The following is a 27,896-nucleotide window of genomic DNA, read 5'->3' as shown; positions in this document are numbered from 1 at the left end:
CGACATGCATTTCGCGGCGACCTTCACGGTGACCCCATCCAGCGAGCCTGCCGAGGTGCCTATTGACGGGCAGACCAACGGGGTTCTCAATGCCTAGATAATTCGTGCAGTAGGAGATGCACTCTTTGGTCAGAAAGCCCCTGGCTATACTTCCCTCTGGACGTGACATGTTGCGAACGTATCCTTTGATGACACCATTCATCCTTTCGAACGGCATCATGCTGTGCAGGAACGTCGGCCCAAGTTGGATGATATCCTCCACTATATGGACCAGCAGATGCACCATAACGTCGAAGAATGCGGGCGGGAAGTAATCTCAAGCTCGCATAGTATCACCACGATCTCTTCCTATAGCCTTCTGAGTTGCCTCACGCCAATCGACTTCCGAGAGATGACGTCGAAAAAGTTGCATAGGCCAAATAGCGTTTCACGGACATGCGCGTCCATGATCCCACGGGATTGCAACTGGAAGTATCTGCGTCATCAGCACGTGACAGTCGTGAGACTTCATCCCACTGAACTTCTACTTCGCTGGGTCTAGGTATCTGCTTATCTTCCCCACGTAATCGTAAGGAAGTTTTACTCCTAGGAGGCAGGTGAAAAACTGCTCGACCTCCTCCTGACTTAGAGTGAAGCACGCGGGAGGGTAGTCATTTCCGGTCTTCTTGGCCTTTTTGCCTTTGCGACGACTTACTGTGTCCTGCTTCGCCTCATCATCATCATCATCATCATCATCATCATCATCATCATCATCATCATTAGCGTGAAGCTCCTGCCTGATGCCCATTGATTTCAAGTCTGCCCTTGCTTTCGGCCCATCTTTGGTCCTCTCTGGCATGTTAAGCAGGGTACCAAGCAGACTCTCGCACACGTTCTTCGTGATATGTATGACATCAAGGCTGTGAGGCATACGGTGGATCTTCCAGTACGGCAAGTCCCAGAAAACAGACCTCGTTTTCCATACCTTCAGCAGCGGCTCTGGCGCCTTTCGCTTCTTTCCCGGCTCTGGCGCCTTTTGCTTCTTTCCCGGTAGTGGGCAGTCTTTCCAATTTTTCAACAGCTTGTCTATTTCCTCGCCGCTCCTCGTACACGGGCATTTTCGGGGTTCGGTTTCACCATCGAATAGATCCTTGCGTTTCCTCCACGGGTCATCATCGCGAAGCCACCTTCGATGTCCCATGAACACGGTTTTCGAAGACCCGGGATCTCTATCTAGCTGGTGATACGTTGTGTCATCCATGCACCTTACGCATCCAGAAAATCCGTGGACTACCTGCCCCGCGAGATATCCGTAATCGAGATAGTCGTGCACCGTCGTGAGCAGTGCGGCTCTCATAGGGAAATATTCTTTCTCTGCGGCGTCCCACGCATTGGCTGGCGTTTTCCACAGCGTGTCAAGCTCCTCTTTCAGCAGCCCCAGATACAGATTGATGTCGTTCCTTGGTTGTTTCGGCCCTTCAATTAGCATACTCATGTGAATGTACTTCCTCTTCATACACAACCAGGGGGGAAGGTTGTACATCCACACAAACACAGGCCAGGTGTTATGTGTGCTTTTCTGGCTGCCAAACGGATTGACTCCATCGGTGCTCGCGCCCAGCACGATGTTCCTTGGATCGTTCCCAAATTCTGGGTCTTCGAAGTTCAACGCTTGCCACTGGCTCGCATCCTTAGGGTGACTCAGCATCTTGTCTTTTTTATCTATCTCCGGATCATTTGCGTCATCTTCTCGCTTCTTCTCCTCCCTATCCGCGTGCCAACGCAGGAGCTTTGCTACCTTAGGGTCCGTGAAATACCACTGCAGACGAGGAGTGATCGGAAAGTACCACACCACTTTTCGAGGAGCTTTCTTCCTCTTCTTGTATCGAGTGACGCCGCACACCGGACATATGGTAGACTCCGCGTGCTCGTCCCGATAAATGATGCAATTGTTCATGCACACATGGTATTTCACGTGCGGTAAATCCAGAGGACACACGATTTTCTTCGCCTCCTCCAAACTGGTCGGGCACTTGTTCCGCTTGGGAAGACGTTCGTGCCAGAATGACATGTTCTCGTCGAAGCATGCGTCGATCATTTTGTGTTTTACCTTCATCTCCAGAGCCATGAGCGTTACTTTCAGGCGGGTATCCTCGGGCCTGCATCCTTCATACAATGGAGTAACCGCGTCTAATTCAAGTTGATCCATCTTGGCTTTCTCTCGGGCGGCAGCTCTTGTGTTATCCGTCTGCTTGAGAAGCAGCTCTTGAATATGAGGGTCCTGCACCCAGCCCATCGATGGTCCAGCATCGTTTGCTCCGCCGGCATCATCATCTTCAAGATCATGCCCGTCGTCTGCTCCGGCATCTTCCTCATCATCATGTCCTGCATCTTCTACATGATGACTGTGTACAGCATCACCGTCGTGATCATCTCCTGGGGATTATTCGTCTTCTCGCCCGCCCGAGCCGCGGTGGTTGTCTTGCTGCCCTTCCTCATTTCTTGCCCGGCCCCCATGGACGACTTTGTAGTCATCTTCATCACCTTGCCACCGATAGCCATCCATGAAACCACGCAAGAGCAGGTGGTCCCGCACATGCCCGGAATCCGGGTCCGCAATAAGGCTCTTCAGCTTGCATCTTCGACACAGACATCTTATCTCCGTCTCGTTCTTTTGAAGCATCTCGGCCTTCGCGGACCTCAAAAACCTATTCACGATGCCTTCGGTCATCGTGCGGACCATGGTCGCCTGCGGGGTAGAGCAAAACGATATTTTAGAACCAAGAAAAAATTTGGCATGACTTTCCATAAAAATAGGACCAAAAAGAATGCTTAATGCCAAAATTCTCGCCGAAACGGAAATGAATCAACATTCCGGCAAAATATTGGCAACTATCGCATTTCAAATACCGGTACACCTCCAAACACAAACACATATGCAACACCACAAACATATGCAACACCACGAACATACATAGATCTAGCTATGCCATAAAAAGTGCATGTGCACATTGTTATAGGGAGAACAACATAAATATAGCTTCCCCCCTTACTTACCTATCAAAACAAGGTAATTTAACCACTTAAATTGAATGAATCTATGGTGGAAATGAGGTGAAAAAGAGGAGGCACCCGAGACAAGGAGGAGGTGGAGAGAATGAAGTGGGGAGAAAGTGAGTGTGGGTAGGAGAGGCTATCCAAGATATCTTGTTGCTGCCCACTTACTAATGGCGCACCAACTCTAAATGCGCCATTAGTAATCCAGGTTACTAATGGCGCACCTTCTGGTGGTGCGCCATTAGTAGTTTTGCAAAAAAAACATACTAATGGCGCACCGTCCTACAGTGCGCCATTACTAGTTTAAACTAGTAATGGCGCACGGTGGAACAGTGCGCCATTAGTAGTTTTGCAAAAAAAGGAATAAAAAATATAATAAAAAAACAACATTAGTGGCGCACTTTCCGACAGGTGCGCCATTACTAGTTACAACTAGTAATGGCGCACTGAGTCTGGATGCGCCATTAGTATGTTTGGACAGGCGCACTAGTTCAAAAAAATTTTTTGATACTAATGGCGCACCTTGGGCCAGGTGCGCCATTAGTAGTTTCAACTCTAATGGCGTATCAGAAGGTGGTGCGCCATTAGTATATACTAATGGCGCACCGCTTGTCTGGTGCGCCATTAGTGTCAATCCCATCTATAGCCCTTTTTCTAGTAGTGGGCATCCCCAAGCTTGGATGCTTGAGACTTCTTGAAATATTATCTTGGGGTGCCTTGGGCATCCTCAAGCTTGAACTTTTGTGTCTCCTGAATTCCTTTTATATCTCGGTTTCCTAAATCTCGAAAGCTTCATCCACACCAAACTGAACAAGAACTTGTGAGATAAGTTAGTATAAACCAATACAAAAACCATATCATTTTCTACTGTAATAAATCACAAAAAAATATTATTCAACATTGCATACTAAATGTCTCTGCATATTTAATACTCGTATCCTCAAATAGAATCATTAAACAAGCAAACATATGCAAACAATGCAAACATAACAGCAATATGCCAAAACAGTATAGTCTGTAAAGAATAAAAAATTCATCATACTTCCCTAACTCCAAAAATTATGAGAAAAATACTACACTGTAGAAGATTTATCAGAGCTCAATATGAAAAAAGTTTCAATATTGTATCATTCTCTGAATTTTCTAGGGAATTTTTGCAACAACGGTAAACTTTCTGTTTTCAAACAGCAACATGTATACTTGCAAAATAAGCATGGTAAAGGCCATCCTTGACATTTTTATTGAAAAAAAAGATGCAAAACATTATTATAAATAACATCAAGTAAATAATAACAAAATAAAATGACTCTCCAAGCAAAACACATATCATGTGGTGAATAAAAATATAGCTCCAAGTAAAGTTACCGATGAACAAAGACGAAAGAGGGGATGCCTTCCGGGGCATCCCCAAGCTTAGACTCTTGATTGTACTTGAATATTACCTTGGGGTGCCTTGGGCATCCCCAAGCTTAGGCTCTTGCCACTTCTTATTCCGTAGTCCATCGAATCTTTACCCAAAACTTGAAAACTTCACAACACAAAACTCAACAGAAAATCTCATGAGCTCCGTTAGTATAAGAAAATAAAACCACCACTTAGGTACTGATGTGAACTCATTCTAAATTTATATTGGTGTAATATCTACTGTATTCCAACTTATCTATGGTTCATACCCTCCAATACTACTCATAGATTCATCAAAATAAGCAAACAAAACATAGAAAACAGAATCTGTCAAAAACAGAACAGTCTGTAGTAATCTGTATAATTTGAATACTTCTGTAACTCCAAAAACTCTGCAATAAATTGGTGGACCTGAGGAATTTGTCTATTAATCATCTGGAAAAATATCAATCTAAAATCACTCTCCAGTAAATAATGGCAGCTAATCTCGTGAGCGCAAAAGTTTCTGTTTTTTACAGCAAGATCGCATAGACTTCACCCAAGTCTTCCCAAAGGTTCTACTTGGCACAAACACTAATTAAAACATAAAACCACATATAACCATAGGCTAGATGAATTATTTATTACTAAACAGGAACAAAAAGCAAGGAACAAAAATAACATTGGGTTGCCTCCCAACAAGCGCTAACGTTTAACGCCCCTAGCTAGGCATGATGATTTCAATGATGCTCACAAAAAAGATAAGAATTGAAACATAAAGAGAGCATCATGAAGAATATGACTAGCTTATTTAAGTCTAACCCACTTCCTATGCATAGGGGATTTTTGAGCAAACAACTTATGAGAACAATAATCAACTAGCATAGGAAGGTAAAACAAGCAAATCTTCAAGATTTTCAACACATAGAGAGGAAACTTGATATTATTGCAATATGTAGAAGCATATGATCCTCTATCATAATAATTTTCAGTAGTATCATGAATGAATTCAACAATATAACCATCACATAAAGCATTCTTTTCATTATCTACAAGCATAGAACTTTCTTTACTCTCCACATAAGCAAAATTCTTCTCATTTGGAATAGTGGGAGTATCATAAGAGACTCGAATACTATAAATTCTTTCCATATTAAAAGAGTAATGTTCAGAAAAAGGGTAATCATAATCATGACAAGTTTTGTAAATATGATCATCACTACTTTGTATAGCATAAGTTTCATCACAATAATCATCATAAGTAGCAACTTTGTTCTCATCATAATCAATTGAAACCTCTTCCAAAATAGTGGATTCATCACTAAATAAAGTCATGACCTCTCCAAATCCACTTTCATAAATATTATAAGATTCAACATCCTCCAAAATAGTGGGATCATTACTTCCTACTCTTCCAAACCCACTTTCATCAATATAACCATCATAAATAGGAGGCATGCTATCATCATAATAAATTTGCTCATCGAAACTTGGGAGGCTAAAAATATCATCTTCATTAAACGTAGCATACCCAAGCTTAGGGAAAACATTAATTGCAGCAAATATATTCTCAAATATGTTATTCTCATCAAACATAGCATCCCCAAGCTTGGGCCTTTTCATATCATAAGCATAATCACTCTCATCATTAATAGTATGGATAGCACCAATAGTATAGCAATTATAATAATTACAATGAGTAATAGGAGCAATATCATTTGGGAGTGATACCTTTCTACCTTTGCTTCTCCGTATTTTCTTTTTCTTCTTCACATCATGTGTGGGTTTAACCCTCTTTTTTGAGCTCCTTATTAATGAGATTAGTTGAATAGAAAGCTCTTCCTTGTTACCTGATTCATCATAAGAAATAATAGCAGGATATTGGGAAGTCTCTTCCCGTTCATTAGTATTTTCTTCATCTTCTATTTGCTTTCTTTTCTTTATGTAATTGGAAATATAAGGATTTTCAATGCAATTCACCACACAATACACATAAATTTCCTCTAGATCAATATCAAGAAATTTCCCAAGGGCAAATTCTGGAAGATTCTTAGTTAAATGTTTCATTTCTTCATAACCCAAAAGCAAACTAAGTTAATTATGACGTGCAAGGGAATTCAAATCATCACAATTTTTGGACAAGATTCGATCATGAAACAATTTGCATCGGAGATGTAAATGACCACGTTCATTGCAAAGTTCACAAGTACAACAAAGAAATTTTAAATTTTCAGCACAAACATCTAGCCTTTCTTGCAACCATTTAGTTTCTAAATCCTTATGCCTCTTGCAAAATCTATCTTCCCTATTTGGTATGTACTTGCAAACTCTATGCACTCCACAAAAAATGACATGCTTATAAGAGACATTTTCATCATAACTAGTGCAATCATCATTAGTGCTATGGATATTCAAAGAGTTCATACTAAAAACATTGCAATCATTCTTATCATTCAATGATTTAGTACCAAGCATTTTATAGACTTCTTCTTCTAGCACTTGAGCACAATTTTTCTTTTCATCATACTTACGACACATATTAAAAAGATGAAGCGTATGAGACAAACTCAATTCCATTTTTTTGTAGTTTTCTTTTACAAACTAAACTAGTGATAATACAAGAAACAAAAAGATTCGATTGCAAGATCTAAAGATATACCTTCAAGCACTCACCTCCCCGGCAACGACGCCAGAAAAGAGCTTGATGTCTACTACGCAACCTTCTTCTTGTAGACGTTGTTGGGCCTCCAAGTGCAGAGGTTTGTAGGACAGTAGCAAATTTCCCTCAAGTGGATGACCTAAGGTTTATCAATCCGTGGGAGGTGTAGGATGAAGATGGTCTCTCTCAAACAACCCTGCAACCAAATAACAATGAGTCTCTTGTGTCCCCAACACACCCAATACAATGGTAAATTGTATAGGTGCACTAGTTAGGCAAAGAGATGTTGATACAAGTGCAATATGGATGGTAGATATAGGTTTTTGTAATATGAAATTATAAAAACAGCAAGGTAATTAATGATAAAACTGAGCACAAACGGTAGAGCAATGCTAGGAAACAAGGCCTAAGGTTCATACTTTCACTAGTGCAAGTTCTCTCAACAATAATAATATAACTGGATCATAAAACTATCCCTGAACATGCAACAAAGAGTCACTCCAAAGTCACAAATAGCGGAGAACAAACGAAGAGATTATTGTAGGGTACGAAACCACCTCAAAGTTATCCTTTCTGATCGATTTATTCAAGAGTCCGTAGTAAAATAACATGAAGCTATTCTTTCCGTTCGATCTATCATAGGGTTCGTACTAGAATAACACCATAAGACACAAATCAAACAAGACCCTAATGTCACCTAGATACTCCAATGTCACCTCAAGTATCCGTGGGCATGATTATACGATATGCATAACACAATCTCAGATTCATCTATTCAACGAACACAAAGAACTTCAAAGAGTACCCCAAAGTTTCTACCAGAGAGTCAAGACGAAAACGTGTACCAACCCCTATGCATAAGTTCATTGAACCCGCAAGTTGATCACCAAAACATACATCAAGTAAATCACGTGAATATCCCATTGTCACCACAGATAAGCATGGCAAGACATACATCAAGTGTTCTCAAATCCTTAAAGACTTAATCTGATAAGATAACTTCAAAGGGAAAACTCAATCCATTACAAGAGAGCAGAGGCGGAGAAACATCATAAGATCCAACTATAATAGCAAAGCTCGCGATACATCAAGATCGTACCACCTCAAGCACACGAGAGAGAGAGAGAGAGAGATCAAACACATAGCTACTGATACATACCCTCAGCCCTGAGGGTGAACTACTCCCTCCTCGTCATGGAGAGCGCCGGGATGATGAATATGGCCACCGGTGAGGGATACCCCTTCCGGCAGGGTGCCGGAACAGGGTCCTGATTGGTTTTTGGTGGCTACAGAGGTTTGCGGCGGCGAAACTCCCAATCTATTGTTTTCCTGGATGTTTTTAGGGTATATGGACATATATAGGCGAAATAAGTCGGTCAGGGGGGCCACGAGAGGCCCACGAGGGTGGGGGCACGCCCAGGGGGGTAGGGCGCGCCTCCCTGCCTCGTGGCCACCTTGAAGCTTCCCTGACTTCCACTCCAAGTCTCTTGGATTGCTTTCGTTCCAAAAATAACTCTCTCGAAGGTTTCATTCCGTTTGGACTCCGTTTGATATTCCTTTTCTTCGAAACACTGAAATAGGCAAGAAAACAACAATTTGGGCAGGGCCTCCGGTTAATATGTTAGTCCCAAAAATGATATAAAGTGTTTAGTAAAGCCCATAAACATCGAAAACAGATAATATAATAGCATAAATACTTCATAAATTATAGATACGTTGGAGACGTATCACCTACTTCAACAATATGTCTGTGCTTGCGCTCGGCAGAGCCATTTTGCTGGTGAGCATGAGGACATAAAACATGATGAGAGATTCCAATCTTTTGGAAGAAGGAGTTTAGTTTCTCGTACTCACCTCCCCATTCCGACTACAACAAGAATTTTGCTATCAAACTTTTGTTCAACACATGCTTGAAAGTTGTGATAGACTTGAAACACGTCAGCATGTTTCTTAAGGAGATAGATCCATGTATATTTGCTATAGTCATCAATAAAACTAACGTAATAGGAATGTCTACCAACAGAGGTGGGTGCTGGACCCCATACATCAGAAAAAATCAGTTGCAAAGGTTTAGTTGACACACTAGTTGAGACAGGATAAGGCAATTGATGACTTTTTGCTCATTGACATGAATCACAAATAGTTTTGGAATCTCTCTCACCAACAACTGGGAGTTTATTTCTACTAAGTATTTGATGAACAGTAGCAAAAGAAGGATGATGTAAACGACTATGCCACCTTTTAGGAGAGAGATTGATGGCACCATAGACTTGTTTATTGTACTGAAAGTACTGAAGAAGCAAAGCATGGAGTCCTTGCACGCAGACGCCCCTATGGAGAACCCTTTCGTGACATGATCCTTGATCAAAAAGAAGAATGGGTGAAACTCTAGAAAAATATTGTTGTCAAGAGCAATTCTATGAATAGATAGCAAAGTTTTGGAAGCATTAGGAACATCCAGGATTCCATTTAGCTCAAGATTTTTGTGTGGGGTTCTAATAAGTGATTTACCAACATGACTAATTTCCATACCTGCACCATTTGTAGCAGTGTAAACTTCATCATTGCCGCGGTACTTCTCATGCATGGTTAATTTCTATAATTCTCCCGTGATGTGGTTTGTTGCCCCTATGTCCATGTACCAATTGGTATCGACACCATACGAGGCATCGGCGGCAACTTCAACTTTCTTAGGCTAAGAGTTGTTTTCGGCGTAATGCCAAGCACAATCTCGAGCAACATGATTAGTTTTTTTTTGCATATTTGACATTTACCCTCATAACCTTCATAGCCCTGAAAGTTTCTCCCTTTGTTAGGAGGGGCCTTCCCGTTGTTGTTGCCGCCAGGATGCTGCTGGTAATGGCCGCCGCCACCACCCCCTGGTAGTAGCCGCCGCCACCACCAGGGTATCCGCCATGATAGCCGCCACCGTTCCTGGCACTGTTTCCAGTGGCAGAGCCACCAGATCCGCCGCCGGGGTTGTAGCCGTCGCCGCCGCCAGGGTTGTAGTCGCCACCACCGCTGCTAGCACAGTAGCCACCACGCGAGCCACCACCGCCCTTCTGGTTGCGGTAGGATCCCTTGCTGCTGCCGCGCCCCATGGAAGCAAGGTTGGCCGAGGATTTGAAGCCCCCGGCATCGTTCCCGTGGAACATCTCGACCCTCCGGTCGAAGTTGGCCATCAAGGAGAAAAGAGCATCGGCAGTGATGGGTTCAACGCGAACGTCCAGTGCCGATATGATCGGTTGGTAGTCCATGTCAAGGCCTACGATGATGAATGAGATGAGCTCCCCCTCCCCGAGAGGTCTGCCAGCCGCCGCGAGTTCATCAGAGAGGGAGTGCATATGGCCGAAGTACGCCGAGGCCGACAACGAGCCCTTTTGGGCATTGGTGGGAGTGGCGCGAAGATTGTTGGCACGCGACAGTGAGACATCCACAAACATAGATGCAAGGGCAGTCCAGATCGCGTGGGAGGTTTCAAGGGAGGCAACCTGAACGAGGACCTCATTGGAAAGATTGCGGAGGAGATAGGCAATGCTATTCTGGTCCTGGACGAGCCAGGGGGCGTAGGCAGTATTTGGGGTGACCTGATCCTTTCCCTCTTTGTCTTCGGTTGTGATTGTTTTGGAAGGCTCCTAGATGGTTTGATCAATGTAGCCATATAAGCCAACGCCCAGCATCTGGGATCGCGCTTGTGCTCTCCAGAGAACATAGTTCGTCTGGGTGAGCGGCTCAGAGGTGTTATAGTTGAGGACGGAGGAGATTTGGGCAGTGGAGGTAGACAAGATGGATGGCGGCGGTGAAGAGGTGGAAGATGAACAGGGATGTGGTGGGTGGGAGGTTGAAGATGATGTGCTAGATGAGATGGAAGAGGCATGCTCTGTATACCATGTCAACAATGATGAAGCGTCTCAATCTCCATACAGGGAGACCCGCGATGTATATTTTGATTGGGTGGAGTTCGGTACAGGGTGCAGCAGCCTCTGGCTAACCATAGAGAGGATTACATGAGATAGAGAGATAGAGAGATAAGAGAGGACTCCTAACAAACTCAATCTTCTACGTACATGACTCTAACAATACCGAACACAATACGCAACATGTTACATGTCTAACAGAGATGTCTCTTTGTTCCTGGTTGCTGGATGAACCAATGCCATCACGTCCTATGATCTTGACGATAACAAGAAGTGGAAGAAGCATCTTTTCGAGCTGTTTCAGTACGCCCTCTACTCAACAATTAACGTCAAGCTGCTTTTCCCTTACAGCACTGCAGAAGTATTCAATTTGAAGGCCAAATCTTTCAAGTCTGTGTCCATCACCCCTGTTATCGTCATCCTCAACTTGAGTTTGCTCACAAATTTTGTCAAAGTTATCTCGTGTTGGATGGTAGGCGTTGATTTCTCCAGTAAACGAGTTTCTGATTTCATGAGGAAGCAGACCAGGGAGGACCGTCCTAGTGTGTTCAATCTTGTCACCATGGAAGGCTACAGGTAACTTATGCTCTGTCGTAGACACATGACGATCACCATTGATGAGTTCTGGGAATTGGATAGCACGCTTTTCAGCTCAGGTGCTTACACAAAATTGAAATATTGTTGCCTGTCATATGCCTTGTTTATGGTCTTGAGACTGCAGTACCATGGGATGGAATATGTTGAAGCCAGCCTTCCCGAAACCCGTGATTTTGTCTTAAAGGGTTTACTGTTGACAACAGACAACCATCAGATTGCTAGGGCTTCAGGATTGTGGAGGTTGAACTGGGTTTCTGTCATGACTAACTCTTCACCAAATACAATATCATCACTAAGAGGGAGAATTTTTTCTTCGCAATGTTGCTTATCAGGATACTTCTTATACCGCTTGATTTACATTATTCCACATAGAATTAATTGGTTGTCATGTGTCAAAAGCTCCTATCATTTAGGTGCAGACCAAGACTACTCATACTCTCATTACTGTACTTGTTCTCACCATTGTTCTCATGGTTGAAGTTTTGCATGCCGCATTTTACGTGGCATCGGACTGGGTCAAAGTATTATTTAGCATGAAGAGTTTCCAAAGGATTGTTGTTAACGGGGCAATGATTTTTTTGAAAAGGTTATTGTTTACATCGGTATGGTCAACATGTTCAGATATTGGGCAAATCAAATTGGACAGAGTTCGGTGATTTCAGACATCAAATGTTTTACTTGTATGTCATAGAATGCCCATCACACTCACTTCCTATGTTGTTCAGCAACTTCAATTTCCCGTGCCTCCTCATCCATGACCTCTGCCATCTCCATGCAATCTCCCACCGCCTCCTCCTCCGAACTCAGCTCTGGACAATCGGAGGTTGGCCCAGCACAATGCGGGCCTGGTGTGTCATGCGCACGCGGCATGGACCTCTGTCATGATTTTGGTGTGATGTCCGTAGGATAGCTAGCTGTGTCCACCAATGATTGCATGGAGTTAGTCATTACAATAGAGGGCGAGAACGAAAACTGGGGGGTGGTTGGACAGCGACTCATATGGGGGAGGGGGCTCAGAGGTGCAGGGTTTTAGTGCATGACCCACCGACTTTAAATACCCAGGATAGGTGGAGCAGTGATGGTTGAATGTAGGTGGTAGAGTAGGCATCTAGGACTCTGTGTCGGTGTGAATGCCGAGTAGGCGGACAACGGGTTAGCCGGCATGAATGCACGTAGGTGGACGGTAGGTCAAGTCCACTTTGAGTACACACGGAGGGTTCTGGAGTGGACGCAGAGAGGTTTTTTGGGTGGATCCAGGGTGTCGGAGTTCGATGTGATGGACGTCCGAACTCCCCTAGACCACCCCCAAGTTTGATGCTGGTTTTTGAGATTTCAAATGTGAAGACTAGTTCAGATATTTTATGTGAGCCATGTTGGATGGCTAAAAGTGTTTGAAGTGGATGGTTCGAACATTTGCGGGCAAATAGGTGATCCGCGTGCATTGGAGTTGCCATCAAACACTGGGTTTTACTGAGGTTTCCAGAGAATAACTCTGTTAGGCAACAACAGTTCCCTAATGTATAGCTTTCTTATTAAGGTGTATGATGAAAATTCTAACTCATAGGGAGAAGCTTTTATCAACTAATTGCCTTGTTTTTTCTTAATGAGTGCATTGATATTGCAGTGAGCTTGTTCTTGGCAACGCGAACTCCATCTATTGCTACTCCCTCCGTCTGATGAAAAGTGTACATATAAAAAATATATGATAGACTATGGAGTGAAGTAAAAAATGCATTGGAAAGGTGCGAGCCATCATCTCTCTCCTCTTTAATTACCCAACACCGAATGCTCTAAGTGCATGTAGAAATTAAGGAGGCCATGTGTAGAATGGTATTGATCTTGATTACCGTATGATTAGAGAGAAGCATTTTTTTACTTTCAAGTGCAATAGGAAGATAGATACACTCTTTTGTGGACAATTTTAAAGCCAAATGTACACTCTTCACCGGACGGAGAGAGTAGTTACTAAAAACTAGTGTATATGACATGATGTCAAGTTATTTGAATTGAGCAAATAGTTCAGTATGGACGTTGGTGTCATATGGCATCAAAACTAAAATTTTGAGCCATGGAAATTGATGTGACCGCGACATGTAATTTTTGCTTTGATGAAGAGGGTGGCGTGGCAAGGCCCCCAGGGAAACTAGTTTCTCTCCTAAAGTGCTGGAAATGCAGAAACTTTTCTGGTGCCCAAAATGCTTATCTCTCCTCACATAAAACCATTTTTAGGGCACCAGATTTTTGGGCTGCAGTTAGGCATGCTCGAACTATGAGGCACTATGTCTCACATCACCTATGTGTTTTTGGTTGATGACAAGAGGACAACACAGGGACTATGCTTTTATACTAAGATTTTTTACAGATAACCTCTGAAAACTACAAGTGCAACAAGTGATAATGCATCACACTTTTCATGCAAGCATTCTCCCTAGTCCGTCAAACTGACCAACATTTATCAAGTTTCTTTTTTGAGGGGAACTCAGCAGCATCAAGTACGGCAGACCTCTTGAATATGTTATAAATAAATGAGCTTGGACCATTAACAATTTCTGAAATATCAAATCAGCCTAGGAGTAAAATGGCAAGTGGCGGTTGTAAAGTTTAGTCTCATACCGCTAGTTGACAACGTGTTGGGCATCTTCATATAGTGGGTTCTCTCCACCGCTATAAGTGGTGTGTTCATGAGAGAAATAAGAGACCACATGTGTGCGCTCGTTGATCCTATTATATATATTGCTACCGGCTGTGGCCGAAGACATATCGAGAACACGTAGGATTTTGCCTCATCTTGTCACTCGCGCCACCACCGTAAAGCAGGTCTCTGGAACCATTCGTCCTAACGATCCTGAACCGGGAGAAGACGAATTAGTTTTTTGGGAAGCGCTCTATGTGACTGCTCAACTTCGTCATCGTGGGTCATCTTTCGTCCAAGTCGGGCGGTGGTAGTCATCGTTGTCTCCATCACCCTCAGCAACAGATCATCGTCATCAACAACGTTGCTCCTGCAGCAGCTAACGAGCAATACATCCATTGTGATTCGTTCATGTCTCTATCTGTAGCTATTGTTACATTTGTGATACTGCTTGCATGTTTTTTTGTTCATCTAGTATGCTAGACTGTTACATGCTATTTTTTGTCCTAGTCATGAATTATTTATTGGCATTAATCATAAATGTGCCTAATATTCCAACAGCATGATGGCAATGTTTCGCTGCTAAAAGTTTCCCAGCTTTGTCTTCATGTTACTCCTTCCAAACATGAACATGGGTTGGCATTTCAACATGATTGTAAATTTTTCTTTACGTAGGGTTAGAAATGCCATACTACCATTATTTGCATCTAGAAATGCTTTAACTGTTCTATTTATTTGGCCCCATGTGTCATCCCACACATCATTAAGAACTTCCAAATATCTTTTATGTGACATAATTGCATTGATTTTGTTTCCCACCTCATACTCCATCATTTCGTCCACTAGCTAACATTTGTCCCCTATTATTTATTCTTTAGTAAATATGGTCCCGCTGTTAATTTTTGCACAATATAAATTGGTAAATTGATGATCTTGTACTTTTGAGATAATCTCACCCAAGCATATGTGTTGAAGTGTTGTTTGACACCATACGAAGTATCAACTTCTCTAGCAAGTGTTGTTTTTCCCGCTTCACCCCTAGATGCTGTGGAGACACCATTAAGATAGTTGTCATTGTCAACTAACTTATCAAATATTTCTTTGTGCTCATTCTCAAAACCAACTACTTTTCTTGCTTCACCCCATGGCAGTGTGATCAGGCTTGTAGCCTCTGATCCTCCCTCGGATATGGAATGATTTATGATATTCGAACAACAAGAATTAGTGTCTTGTGACGCTTAATGCTTGATCACCTAGCCAGGTAGCAACCGCCCCGCCCTCCTAGCTCCCATGTCCACTAAAACAAACCAAGTGCAACCTAATCTAGTGAGAATAAATTCTACTAAGGAAAACCAGAAGAGAAAAGGGGGAGGTGACCAAACTGCATGTGAGGTTCACGAACGAGATCCACTTGAGTGCAGACATTTTGGTAGTCGGGAGCTATTGTGGATGGAGAGATAGGCAGCGTAATAGGGGATGTACGGATCAACGATGACGAGTGCGTTGATGTCCAAGGGAACCAAATGCTATCTGCAAATCCAAGCTTGCAAGATGCTTCCAATTTATGTGTGTTTATTTGCGTACATAGTTGGCAGCATAGATCAACATGTACCACCTATGGTACATTTATTCGAAAGTAATTGAAACATGTGTAGCAGTGATGGTATACTTTTTTGCAATAGTTGTGGTATACATTTTGTACCAGTTGCGTTGGTTGCTACTTCTGGTTTGCAGTAATCTACAAAAAGTCCACTGAAAATCTTTATTACTATCTATTTAAGGAAATGCAAGAATAGTGAATATTGCCAGGTTACGTCGAGCATGGATGGAAGAGGCGGGTATCTAATGAGCAATTCAGTTTGCAATAAGCACCTTAATTCAATTTGTAGGGGCGTTAGCTGCCAGTATGGCATAGAAAATTTAATGGATGCTACAAAACTAACTATACAAGATGCACTTACAATTTGTATTTTGACCAGCAACATGGAAAACGTCATTCTCTTCAACTTTCCAATAAGACGTATCACCTTTACTTTATTTCATAAGAGGATTGTACATGTGGTGATTCATATAGCACTCACAAATATTTTTATTTTATTCATAGGAGAATAGAAGTACATACATATAAAGATAGAGATTGATGTTGGTACAGACTATAGTAGTACATAATAGATATCTTAAATAGAATCCGTAAAAAGTAATCTTCGACACCACCTTCTGGTTCAGCATGGTTTATTTCGTAGACAATCTATTTTTATTGTAGTGATGGTAATTTTCACGCCATTGTACCCTAGAATGTCATTGGCTGCTCAAGTAATAAAGATATCCGATTTTTCAGTATCGCCGAGTCTGTGTACCCATCAATCTCCTTATACATTGTCTCCATCATCCCTGCGAGGTTTATTACACGGATAAGCAGCGAAGATGGTATATCAGTCACGCTGAGAAACTCCTTGTTCATATCTTTCCATGCATTCTCCACAACTTCCCAAAGTGCTTCACTTGCCACCTCTTTTGTTGTCCCATACTCCTTCATGTAGCAAGTTACAGCAGTGGCAACATTATTTCTTTCTGTTTCAAACTATAATACACATGTGGTCAGAACAAAACCCAAATGACAAACCATCGTAGTAGGGAGACTAGCAAAGAGCCATATACTATTTTAAATCCAACACATTTTACATCATCACAAATTCAGAAAATCATCTTTTTTTAGTAACATATCATCACACTTAGTAGTTGTCCAACTGGCCTTGGTAGGTTAGTGTCAAGGAGTACGCAGTTTGTTCTACTTCCACATAAAGCAGACGGCTCTACTACGTGAAGAAATATTAACTCATGGGTACACCAACATTGTCATGTGAAAAAAATAATTTTTCGATGACATATTTTGTATTATAGAAATATTATCATTTATGTTCCTACAATAGAAAACATAAGTACTTACATATTTGTTGTTTGTATGAATTATGCAGTAGAACATTACCTCATGGGCAACAATATCGTCCATTAGTCGTGATACAATACAAGAATCCTTGACAATTTGTGGAAACTTAGACATCCATTGTAGAACCTCCTCTGTAATGTTCTCTTCAAATACAACAAAAGCAGTGCAACTAATAGCACAATAAAAGCATGTAATGAGTGTAACCTTCATATGCTCTTCCAAGGGTGGTATGTAATTGTTATCTCTCCAAATAATTTCAGTCAAATAGCCTTTGCATACTTCATTAATCTACAGTTAAAACAGATTACAATGTCAAGAAGACTATATAACATTGTTGCAACACAATAATACAAATATGATTCGGCTCAAATGTGGTGCTTCAAATTATATTTAAATTAACTTGCTAATGAGTCACTCATCTGATTTGAAACAATGTGTTGGCTATACAACTTAATCGAATTTCAAAAAAGTTGATGACTCCTTCACTATATCCCATCACATCTCTTTACATGATTAATATTCTCCATTTAGTCGACACATTTGTTGATTGTATAACATAAAGTATTCTGGTATTGATTCAAAAATATTTCATTATTGTTTTAAAGTAAAACACAATGTTACAATGAATGCAATATTCATTCCCATGTCTGTGCAATTTAAATTTGTGTTGCAAAGTTTTCTTGCTGCAATATAGTTAACCTAGTTTTTATTCCAATATATTGTTGGCTGCCAAAATTCTAGAATCACTACTGAACTTTGGAACTTTGCCTAGTTCCCAGGGCACTCAGCAATGTCCAGAAAACACTAAGCAAAGTGTTTGCAGAGTGCAACACTCTAGTAAACACGACCCGACTGGACTCTGGCCGACAAAGTTTATTTTGTCAAGTCCTTTTCCATGAGTACTCGCCCAACACGTGGAAGACCCATTGTCTCGAGTGCAACAAAATTGTAGTCGGCAAAAGAATACAGTGTTTTAAATAGCGGGCTATGCTAAATAGCGGTGGACCTTCAAATCAGCTATAGCGGGCAATAGCGGCCTATTTGTACATGAGGCCATTTAGCGGCACCCTGTTAAAAAGGCTGTAGCAGGGCTATTGCTGGCTATTTAAAACTATGAAAGAAATGCGCATAGCATCGGACAAGACAGAGTTGGTGTCATGTGGCGTGTGTGGTTTGCCTAGTACATGCACAACAAAGGGTCCAAAATATATGACGTTTTGGCAGTTCAATTTAAACTGCAAAAACATCTTATATTTTAATAGGGAGGAAGTATAGTATTTCACCCGGCGAACAATTTTAGCAAAAAAGAAGAAAAAAAACAGCGTCAGTGCCGTCCCTTGCTGTCGTGTCCCATGGTCACATAGGAAAAAAACCGCGTTGCTGAACACCAACGGGTAGAGCACAATATCCTCTACAGCTCTCAAGACACCCACCATCGCATGGACTGCGCTATAGAGAACCTCTTTGCATCAGCGTCCACTGCCGCCTTCGCCGCCACCTTTGGTCACCACCCAGTTGCTAGTGGATTACTCCAAGGACCTCTTGGCTGTTGCAGGTGGACATCTACCGACTCAAGACAGAGCTGGCCAAGAGTGGATGTGTGGATTGGGTTGGAAGCAAGATTGTTGGAATAAGCCACGCCCCACGGTGGTGACCGGCGTCAGCGTGCCCAGGTCGAGTCCGTGGCAGGTGCGTGCGTGCGTCTGCGTGTGCACTTCGGGTCAGGCTCGTAAGGTATGGGCCGTTGACGAGAGTGGCCGGGTCTTGTGTGTAACGCGCATGCATGTAGTTAGCAGGTTAGTTAGGCCCTATTTGGTTCATAAGTCATACAACTTTTTTTAGTCCCAACTTATAAGTTCCAAGTCCCTAAAAAGTCCCTACATGTTTGGTTCCTGGGACTTATAAGTCACTATAAGACCATATTACAACTATAAGTCCCTATAAGTCCCTCCTTGAGAGTCTTATTTCATAAGTCCTAAATGCCCACTTTAAGTCCCTATAAGTCCCTCCTGTTTGGTTTAGATGGGACTTATAGGGACTTTTTTAAGTCCCTAGACCAATAAGTCCCTGGAAACAAACACCCTCTTAGTGCATGGATCTCAGCTGGATAAGGTTGAGAGCCTAAGGACATATGTACAATGATTGATAAGATAGTTTTATCTTAAGTCTTGCATGTAATTTAGAGATGACAAAAGAAATTGTCTACAATGGGTCATTTCTTAGCTTTATCTTCAATAACTAGTTGTTCCTAAAAACGTGATGAGGCATATTATCCTAAGAGATCACATCTTGTCTTCTCTTAAATAAAAGAAGACAAACCTTTTTTTATGAGTTCTCTCTCCTCCACCTTATCACTTGTCCTACATTGCACTCTTAAGATAGCACCATTGTACATGTCCTAACCATGCGTGGTGGAAGTAGCCAGTGCATGCGGTTAGTGGCCGTGGTTGTTAGCAAGCCATGCAGACGTGGGTTACTGGCCGGTTGTAAGCATGCCATGCAGACGTGGGTTACTTGGCGGTAGTGGCCTGGCTTTGTATGTGTGTGAACGAGGGTATAAATCCCCCTCCCCCTCCTTGTATTAGTTTGTGACGGTGTGTTGCTGAACCCGGGTATGTGCCAAGTAAATTAAGGTCATTCGTGCGGCGAGGTATTTGTGCATCAGAAAAATAATGTACTTATTCTTCCACCTTCATCTGAGCGAGTGAGAAAGAGAGCTGGTCCGAGGTTTGTCCCAACAAAGATGGCATGCATGAAAGGGGCGGGGGGAGGGGGGGTCGGCCAGTTCAAGAACACCGCCTCGGTGAAAGAGAGATAACAGAAAGAGGGCTTGAGAGAGGTGGGGGGGGATGTGTGGTTTCTTGCTTGCCACATCAACGATCCATGACACTACCTCCAAACAAACATAGGTCCGCACATGGATCATGTGCTTTCTCTCGGCCAATAAAAAATAGTCAACCTAATGTTTTTAATTAAACATTTGGCAAACATATTTTTCTTTTTTCTCTCTTGTCTTTCTTTCTTTATTATTTTGTTTTATTTTCTATGGTTTGCTTGGATAAAGCCTAAACATAAACTTATCAGACAAACAAGATTTTTCTATCCAATGTTGTCAAATTTTTCATGCACTTACAATTAAAATTTGAACTATATTCATTAAATGGCTAGAAATGCACTAAATGACATAAAATAGAAAACAAACCCCAAAAAATGTCAAATTTTGACATCCAACCCATAATGGTGTATCTTGAGTGTGGAAAAATACCAGGGCCAACAAATGAACCAATTGTCACTTCGCCTTGAAACTTGACCTGCTCCCTCTCGAAACTATGATTCTTCCTCGGAGATGATTCAATTTCTAAGCAGTGTAAGATGCAAATTTTGCGAATTCTTCTTTACCACATCCATGAATCATATAATGATATCATGCCAAGTTCTTATTTTTTAGAGTTCATTTGAATTTTCTAAAATAAAAAGGAACTAACAGCCATGTTCATGTTCGAGTCTTGGCACTTGAGGTTTGGAATTCCTTTCAATTTATTGGAAAAGGCCAAAACATAGGCTCATTATACGTAAATAAGTTTTTTGAAGCCAAATATGCCAAAAAAATCATGCACTAGCATCTCCAATTTAAAATATATTAATTAAATGAGTACAAATGCACCAGATGACTTTAAGATAGCAAAAAAATCCCAACAATGCCAAATTTTAAGATGGAACATGTAATGGCATATCTTTACTGTATAAAAAATTCATGGTGAACCGATGAAGCAACCAACACTGTACTTCAAACCTGGCATGTTCCCCCTTGAAGCTAGGATTCTTCCTAGGAATTGTTCCGGTCTCTATGTAGTGTATGTTCCAAGTTCTATGAAACATTCTCAAGTTTTACCACAACATGTGTGGATCATATAACGACAATATTCCATGTTTAATGTTTTGAGACTTCGTTTGCATTTTCAGAATTAAAAACCCAATAACCTCTATGTTCAGAGTTTTGACCTGGCACCCTAAGATTTCAAATTTATTTCTTTTTCTTGGATAAGACCTAAAAATAGAATCAATAACACAAAGAGGATTCTTGTACCAAATTTTGCCAATAAAAAAATCATGCACATGCAATTCAAATTTGAACTATATGCATTAAATGACTAAAATGCACTAAATAACTTAAATGTAGAAAACAAACGCCAAAAAATGGCAAGTTTTTACATGAAACATGTAATGATGTATCTTCAGTGTAGGAGAAAAATCAATGTAAAAAGATGAGGAAACTGCCACTTTGATGTCAAACTTACATGTTCCATCTTGAAACTATGATTCTTTCTTGGAATGGCCTAGCTTTTAAGCAGTCTAAGAACTAACTTTTGTGAAACTAGTTCAATTTTTATCACATCCTATATATATCATATAGTGGCACCAACCGGGGTTTCATGTTTTTTAAACTTCGTTTGCACTTTTGGAATTAAAAAACCAATAATCTCCATGTTTAGGGTTGAGTCTTGGCATCCAGATGTTTGTACATCATTTCCTTTATTGGATAAGATGTAAACCTAGACTAAAGAACACAAATAGTATTTCTTTTCAACCTAATTTTGCCCAATATTGCAAGTACTTCCGTCCAAATTTGAATTATATGCACTAAATCACTATAAAGGGAAACAGAGGGTGGAATAAAAAAATGCAGAAAATAATAAAGCATAAAATGCAAAAAATAGGAAAAAAATAACGTACAAAAAAGGAAACAAAGTAAGGGAGTGGAAAAATATTTTAAAAATGGAAAAATGTGCTTGCTCAGTGCCACATGGCAGGAATCCATAAAAGCATGTGTTTGTCGAGTGGCCCGCGGCAGAAACATGGCAAACATGCGATTTGATGAGTGTCATCCTATTGCGTAGTGTTTTCTTCGTGGCACTCAGCAAATGTTATGTTTTCCTAGTACCCGACGGAATGCACTCGAATAAACAATTTGCACTATGCAAAGTTCTAGATTCTAGTAGTGAATGATGATATTGAAATTTTAACTCAACTAACAATGTAGCAAGAAATGTACGTTTTAGAGGCATTTTGTTAGTCTACAAAGGTTTTGTACTTTCATGATTTTAGAAACACAACACATAAATCTCAATGTCGCTATAGAATTATGGTGAATTATTATGTGCCTAATATAATTATAAAATGTGTCCTACGTAGAAATTAAGCATGTTGCGTTTGCAATAACATGGGATCAACTGACCATTACAATTATTTCATCTAGCACCCGTACATGTGTACTAAAACAAAAGTAGATGTAATGAAATTGAATGGAGCATAAATATAGAGTTGAACTCATACGATATTTTTGATAAAGTTAACATTTCTCGTTGCTATGTCTTTTGGAAGTGCATTCTCTATTTCAATCATGGTGCCAAACATAAACCGTGCATAGTCTTTGTAGCATTCCCCGAGTTGGTCAACATCCTGCATGTCCCACCTACAAGAATAATGTCCATTAGATCATCTTCATATATGTAAGTTATATTTATAGGAACCTCATAAAATAACTGTTCATTAACTAGCTATAATAGCTTCAACTTGAAAGGTGACAACACTACCTTCTCAGATTAATTTGTAGTATCCTTTTAAAATTAGTAAAACAAACCTTTGCATGACATCAGCAAAAGGTCGCAGCTCTTCCCATACGCCATAATTGTCAAAAGTGTCATCATATGGTGTAATTGTTGCTATAAATTTTGCTAAAAACTTTCTGGCCTTGGCATATTGTGGTTCATAATACACTCCAAGTGCCCAAAAGTATGCTTCTGCTGGTCTATGGCGTGCATAGAATAATTTCCATGAGGATTCCTTTTCATAATACCACCTTCACGAAAAACAAAGTTTGTCAAGCATCTTATCTTTCAGGGCAACTATTTAATTTAATAATGTATACTATGTTTCTAGATAAATGAGTCATAACACTCAGCAAAATGAATAAAATAATTACTTGCTATGAACGTGATTACTCTTAAAAATAGAATGTTTTCATTATGTTGTACTTACTCGCATATTTTGTTGACTTCTTCCCGGTAAAGGCCTTGAAGAAGATAAAAATTCAGTTTCGCAAGTTCAAGAAGTGTTTCATTGCATTCCTCCTTATCTTCTTGGTATAGAGGGATATACAACCTAGCCTCCAATATCTTCATCCTACGGAAGCATGGTGTCTCAAGAGCATGTTTCACTTTATCTGCAAGTGGTTTTTCAAGATGGCCAACCTTTGATTTTAGCAGACTCGTTGTTTTCTTTTGGGCATCTTTGAGAAATTGCTCATTTGGTGTGCCAAGATGAGCTGCCTCATAAAGTGCAAGTAGAGCTCGTACATCACTTTGCATTGTGGCCTCAAAATTTTCCTCGTTTTCCATAAAGCTCTGGAATACATCTGATAAAACAAAAACATCAGCAAACTGTTGGTGCTCCAAGTTCCACAAGTTATTTAAAATACATTCCACAAGCAAATAATTGTGCAAAGTATTGGAAATATATTATTTCAAAAATATTTTGACAAATTTGAGTGAAGGAAATAGGTTAACCTCACATCATTTCTTAGGGAAGTAGAAACTTAAGTAAATGCATTACCTACACATGTCACTCTATAATTAATCACATAGTTGTAGAGTATCTTCTATGAGAACTTGCTACATGCCCGGAAAATGCAAGTTACCGTTTAACTAATCATACCTTGAGTATCTTGTATGCGACTATATATTGACGCAAAGTTTCTATAGATAACGTTCACAACTTGTAAGTTATTCAGAGGCATGCAACCAAATATCCATAAAACAAAATTAAGATATGTATTTGTTACATGAGTCGATGTACAAATCAAACAAGCGAGTTCATGTCCTCACGCACACACACACAGAAAACTGAGTTCTTATTCTTTAAAAATAAAATCATTATAGGAGCCACCGCTACCACATTTTCGAAAATAAAAAGCAAAGTTAAACTATATCTAATGTGTATGTCACAACATGTGTTCACGCATGTCTATGTGTGTAAAAACACAATATGTTGATCAACCGAAGGAGTTTAGAGAGACACGAAATATTTTACCTGAAGACATGTAACATCCGTCTTGCCTCAGCAACCTAAACTGAAGGGAGATGACATGAAGGTTCTCACAGTCAAACTTCTGTGAGGAAAGCTTATGTAGTTTCAAATCGATTTCCTCTTTGAAATGGCAAGAAACTCCAAGACGCTGGAGTGCATCAATCATCTTCAGCTCAGCCAATGGATCACATAAGGTGAGTAACTTGTCCCTTGCTTTGAGTACTAGCTTGTCGCGTCTTTCAGTCATCCATTCTATTGAGTTCTACAAAAGAACACGGTAGACCGAGGTGGTCACATGTGAGCTCTCAATATATGTGAAGACGCACTGCGTATTCATATATCTTCCCTTCGTTTTCAAATATAAGCCTTTTTAGAGATTTCAATACGGACTACATATATGGATGTATATAGATATATTTTAGAGTTTCAATTTACTCAATTTTCTCCGTGTGTAGTCCATATTGGAATCACTAAAAGGTTTTATATTTAGAAACGGAGGGACTACACCATATCACCAATATTTTTTTATTATTCCGACCATCTTTCCGCAAATGTTTAAACTGGTCTATAGATAACACCATTACAGTTTTAAAGGAACATATTTTTATAAAACCATAAATTTATAAATTTTTGTTAACATCAACAGTATTATATTACTTTTGTCCTAAACATTTTGTCTTGATTTGTCTAGATACAGATGTATCTAACACTAAAACGTGACTAGATACATCGGTATCTAGACAAATTTAAGACATGAATTTGGGACGACGAGGGTGTGTAGTATTAAACCATAAATTTATAACTTTTGCTTAAATCAACAATATTATATATGGTACTCGGGTAATACGGCAAACCATGTGGAACATTCGACTCCGAATTATGTGTTTTGCCTTTATGAGTGTTTTTGAAGAAAAAAACATACTCTGTCCGTCAGGAAATACTTGTTGAAGAAATGGATAAAAATGAATGTATCTAGAACTAAAATATGTCTAGATACTTCCATTTCGCCGACAAGTATTTTCTGAGAGAGGGGGTATCTTGTTATGTACATCATGATATGGCCGTGTGCATCCAAGTATACGAAGGTCAAGAGTTTATAATTATTTAATGATATACTTCAAAGTTAATTCCATTTTTTACCCCTTCGTTTGACATTTTGGAAGGTTTTACCCCATTTAAGCCAAAATCCTGCATTTTACTTCATTTATCCAATCATTTGCCAGATTTTACCACTTTTAATTTTCTTGGCGTTTTGACAAGGCAGATCCTGGGGAGTTAGTTTTGGACTATGAACAGTGCTCAACCAATTTCTTTGAAACATAGGCCAGGATTGCATCAACCATGATCAGCATGTGAGCCCATTATATATGAAATAACTTTGCATCAACTGAGGAGCTAATTTTTAACAATCGCGTAGTGTAGGTACATGATGAGTATTGCCGACCGCGGATCTGATCGCTAGATTTTTTTTTCTCGTCTACCTATAGCTTTGGTCTTATATAACTTTGTTATTTGCCGGCGTGTTTTTGTGTGTGTGTGTTTGAGTTGACTGCGTGTGTGCTCATTATGTTCGTATCCACTTGATGCCCCATTATGAAGCAATAAAATCCACCTATTATCGAAAAAGGTACCTGATGAGTATGGGGGAGCGTCGGGTTGCGGATAAAGTAGTCCCCCCACACGCTGAGGCGGTAGTCCACCGCATGCCGTCGCTCATCAAGCACCGTGTAGCCCTGGGCGATCACTCTGCCGCCGCCGGCATGTCTCTCGCAGCCTGCCCTAGCCACTCCTTGATTTCCCTTTAGCGCTCTCTCTCTCTCTCTCTCTCTCTCTCTCTCTCTCTCTGTGTGTGTGTGCTTCTCCCCGAGGGTTGCGAGATTAGATGAAGTAGTTGGCTGCAAGTTGAGTGCTCTGCATGTACTCGGTATTTATAGAAACGAGAAGGAGTACGTGCACGCTTTGATCAGCAGCGGAGGAGGCCCGTGGTACGTGTTAATTGTTTGTACTTCCTCTGTTTCTAAATATAAGTCTTTGTAGAGATTTCATTATGGACTATATACGAAGCAAAATGAATGAATCTACATTCTAAAATGTATCTATATACACCCGTATGTAGTTTATAATGGAATCTCTGCAAAAACTTATATTTACGGACGGAGGGAGTACTTAACAATGCATGCATTATAATCGATCATCAAAATACAATGCTAGTCCCCAGTTCGAAAGCAGAGTTTCTTAAGCAGTGGCGATGCTAGAAATACCATCATGTGTGCTCAACCGAGCGTTGTGTAGTCAGATGGATGCACTAATAAAATTTTCTTTGGCACAATTTTTTCTTGTTGTATGTTGTTTTTTGCAAAAAGCTATGTAGTCAATTGACTACCCAGCACAAGTGTGGCTTTTCTTTAGGGGAAAACTTCAGATCTATTAATTTTCAATCAGATAGTACAATGAACATCAGAAATATTATGTGGTACTTCTTTCTTTCCTTAATCTAGGGCGCATTAACTTTTGCATGCAATTCCATAATCTATGGCAGACCGTTATTCTCGCCCGTGTAGTTACATATTAGGCTAACTATCGCTAATTATTTGGAAAGAAAAAAATCACTAATCATGTCTGAGTTCTCCGTGTGGTTAAGGGCATGTACAATAGTTGATAAGATAGTCTTATCTTTAGTATTGCATGTAAATCAGAGATGACAATAAAAAATATCTACAATGGGTCATCTCTTAGACTTATCTTCGATAACTAGCTATTCCTAAAAACATGGTGAGACATATTTTGCTAAAAGATCATGTCTTGTCTTCTCTTAAATAAGAGAAGACAATCTTTTTCTTATGAGTTCTCTTTCTTCCACCTCATTATTTATCCTACGTGGCACTCCTAAGATAGCACCATTGTACATGCCCTAAATAGCTCACAACTACCACTTAATTTCTCTCTCCCACCCAATTTTTGCCACAACGTAAGTTAATTTTCCTCGCCCTAGCCTACGACGGCTCAAGTAACTATCAGTGTGATAATTTTCATGCTAAAACTTTAGACGCCGAAGATTATGGGAAGGAGGGAGTAGTTCAACCGGCTAGTTCTTAACTCTTAATACGAGATCCTCAACACATGTACGTATGCTCTCATTCATGTTCATTGTCAACCATGTATTGTTATTTACCTTGCTATGTGGTAGTTGAACTGGCCCATACGATTAGGAGCAGCCATGTGAAACGTTACTTACATTTCATAAGATTATGGAAAATAGTTGGTAGTTGGCTCAGCGATTTTAGATTCTCATCAATTAAGGTGGACCGCTCATGCAAATTTTCAAAACATAAGTGGTTAATTCAGCTCGCACCGATTTGGTCTCCTCTGCAGTTTTTTCGCTGCAGGCCCCGTGAAATGTGAAGATGCAAAACACGAAGCTAGGGACAACAGCTTAAAAAACCGTTGGCGTGACCTTTGGTTGTACAGAGATCATTCTTATATGTGTGTGGTTTAGTTTTTTAATTTGCCATGTAAGCTAGATTAGGGAGTACGGCCCCTCCATTGAGCAACCTGGGACCAGACTGCCATGGACACGATGCAGCTCCAGAAGAGGGGGCATGACATCTCCAGGTTGCGCAAGCTAGCTGGAAGAAGTAG

At 40.5% G+C, this 27,896-nt stretch overlaps 1 protein-coding gene across 1 annotated transcript; it reads right to left on the bottom strand.

The window, feature by feature from the left end:
- Positions 1–16,420: 16,420 nt before the first annotated feature.
- On the bottom strand, positions 16,421–26,138 carry LOC123115466 (alpha-copaene synthase). The gene is made up of 7 exons (XM_044536620.1): positions 25,889–26,138; positions 24,261–24,519; positions 23,211–23,586; positions 22,813–23,031; positions 22,506–22,644; positions 17,211–17,459; positions 16,421–16,805 (listed from the first exon to the last, which is right to left on the bottom strand). Exons 2-7 carry the CDS (start codon positions 24,502–24,504, stop codon positions 16,515–16,517), a joined length of 1,518 nt encoding a protein of 505 aa, XP_044392555.1. The 5' UTR covers positions 24,505–24,519; positions 25,889–26,138; the 3' UTR covers positions 16,421–16,514.
- Positions 26,139–27,896: the final 1,758 nt, after the last annotated feature.

Source organism: Triticum aestivum, chromosome 5B (assembly GCF_018294505.1).
Source record: "Triticum aestivum cultivar Chinese Spring chromosome 5B, IWGSC CS RefSeq v2.1, whole genome shotgun sequence".
Lineage (NCBI taxonomy): Eukaryota > Viridiplantae > Streptophyta > Magnoliopsida > Poales > Poaceae > Triticum > Triticum aestivum.
Note: the sequence above shows the minus strand (reverse complement) of the source record. Positions and strands in the feature narration are given on the sequence as shown.

Bases quoted from the DNA above. Each gene is read 5' to 3' on its own strand.
- LOC123115466 (XM_044536620.1), bottom strand. From the start codon at position 24,504: ATGACTGAAAGACGCGACAAGCTAGTACTCAAAGCAAGGGACAAGTTA. The intron at 23,587-24,260 runs GTAAAATATTTC...TTGTTTTATCAG, and splicing joins CGGATGTTACATGTCTTCAG to ATGTATTCCAGAGCTTTATG. The intron at 23,032-23,210 runs GTAAGTACAACA...TTTTTCGTGAAG, and splicing joins GAAGTCAACAAAATATGCGA to GTGGTATTATGAAAAGGAAT.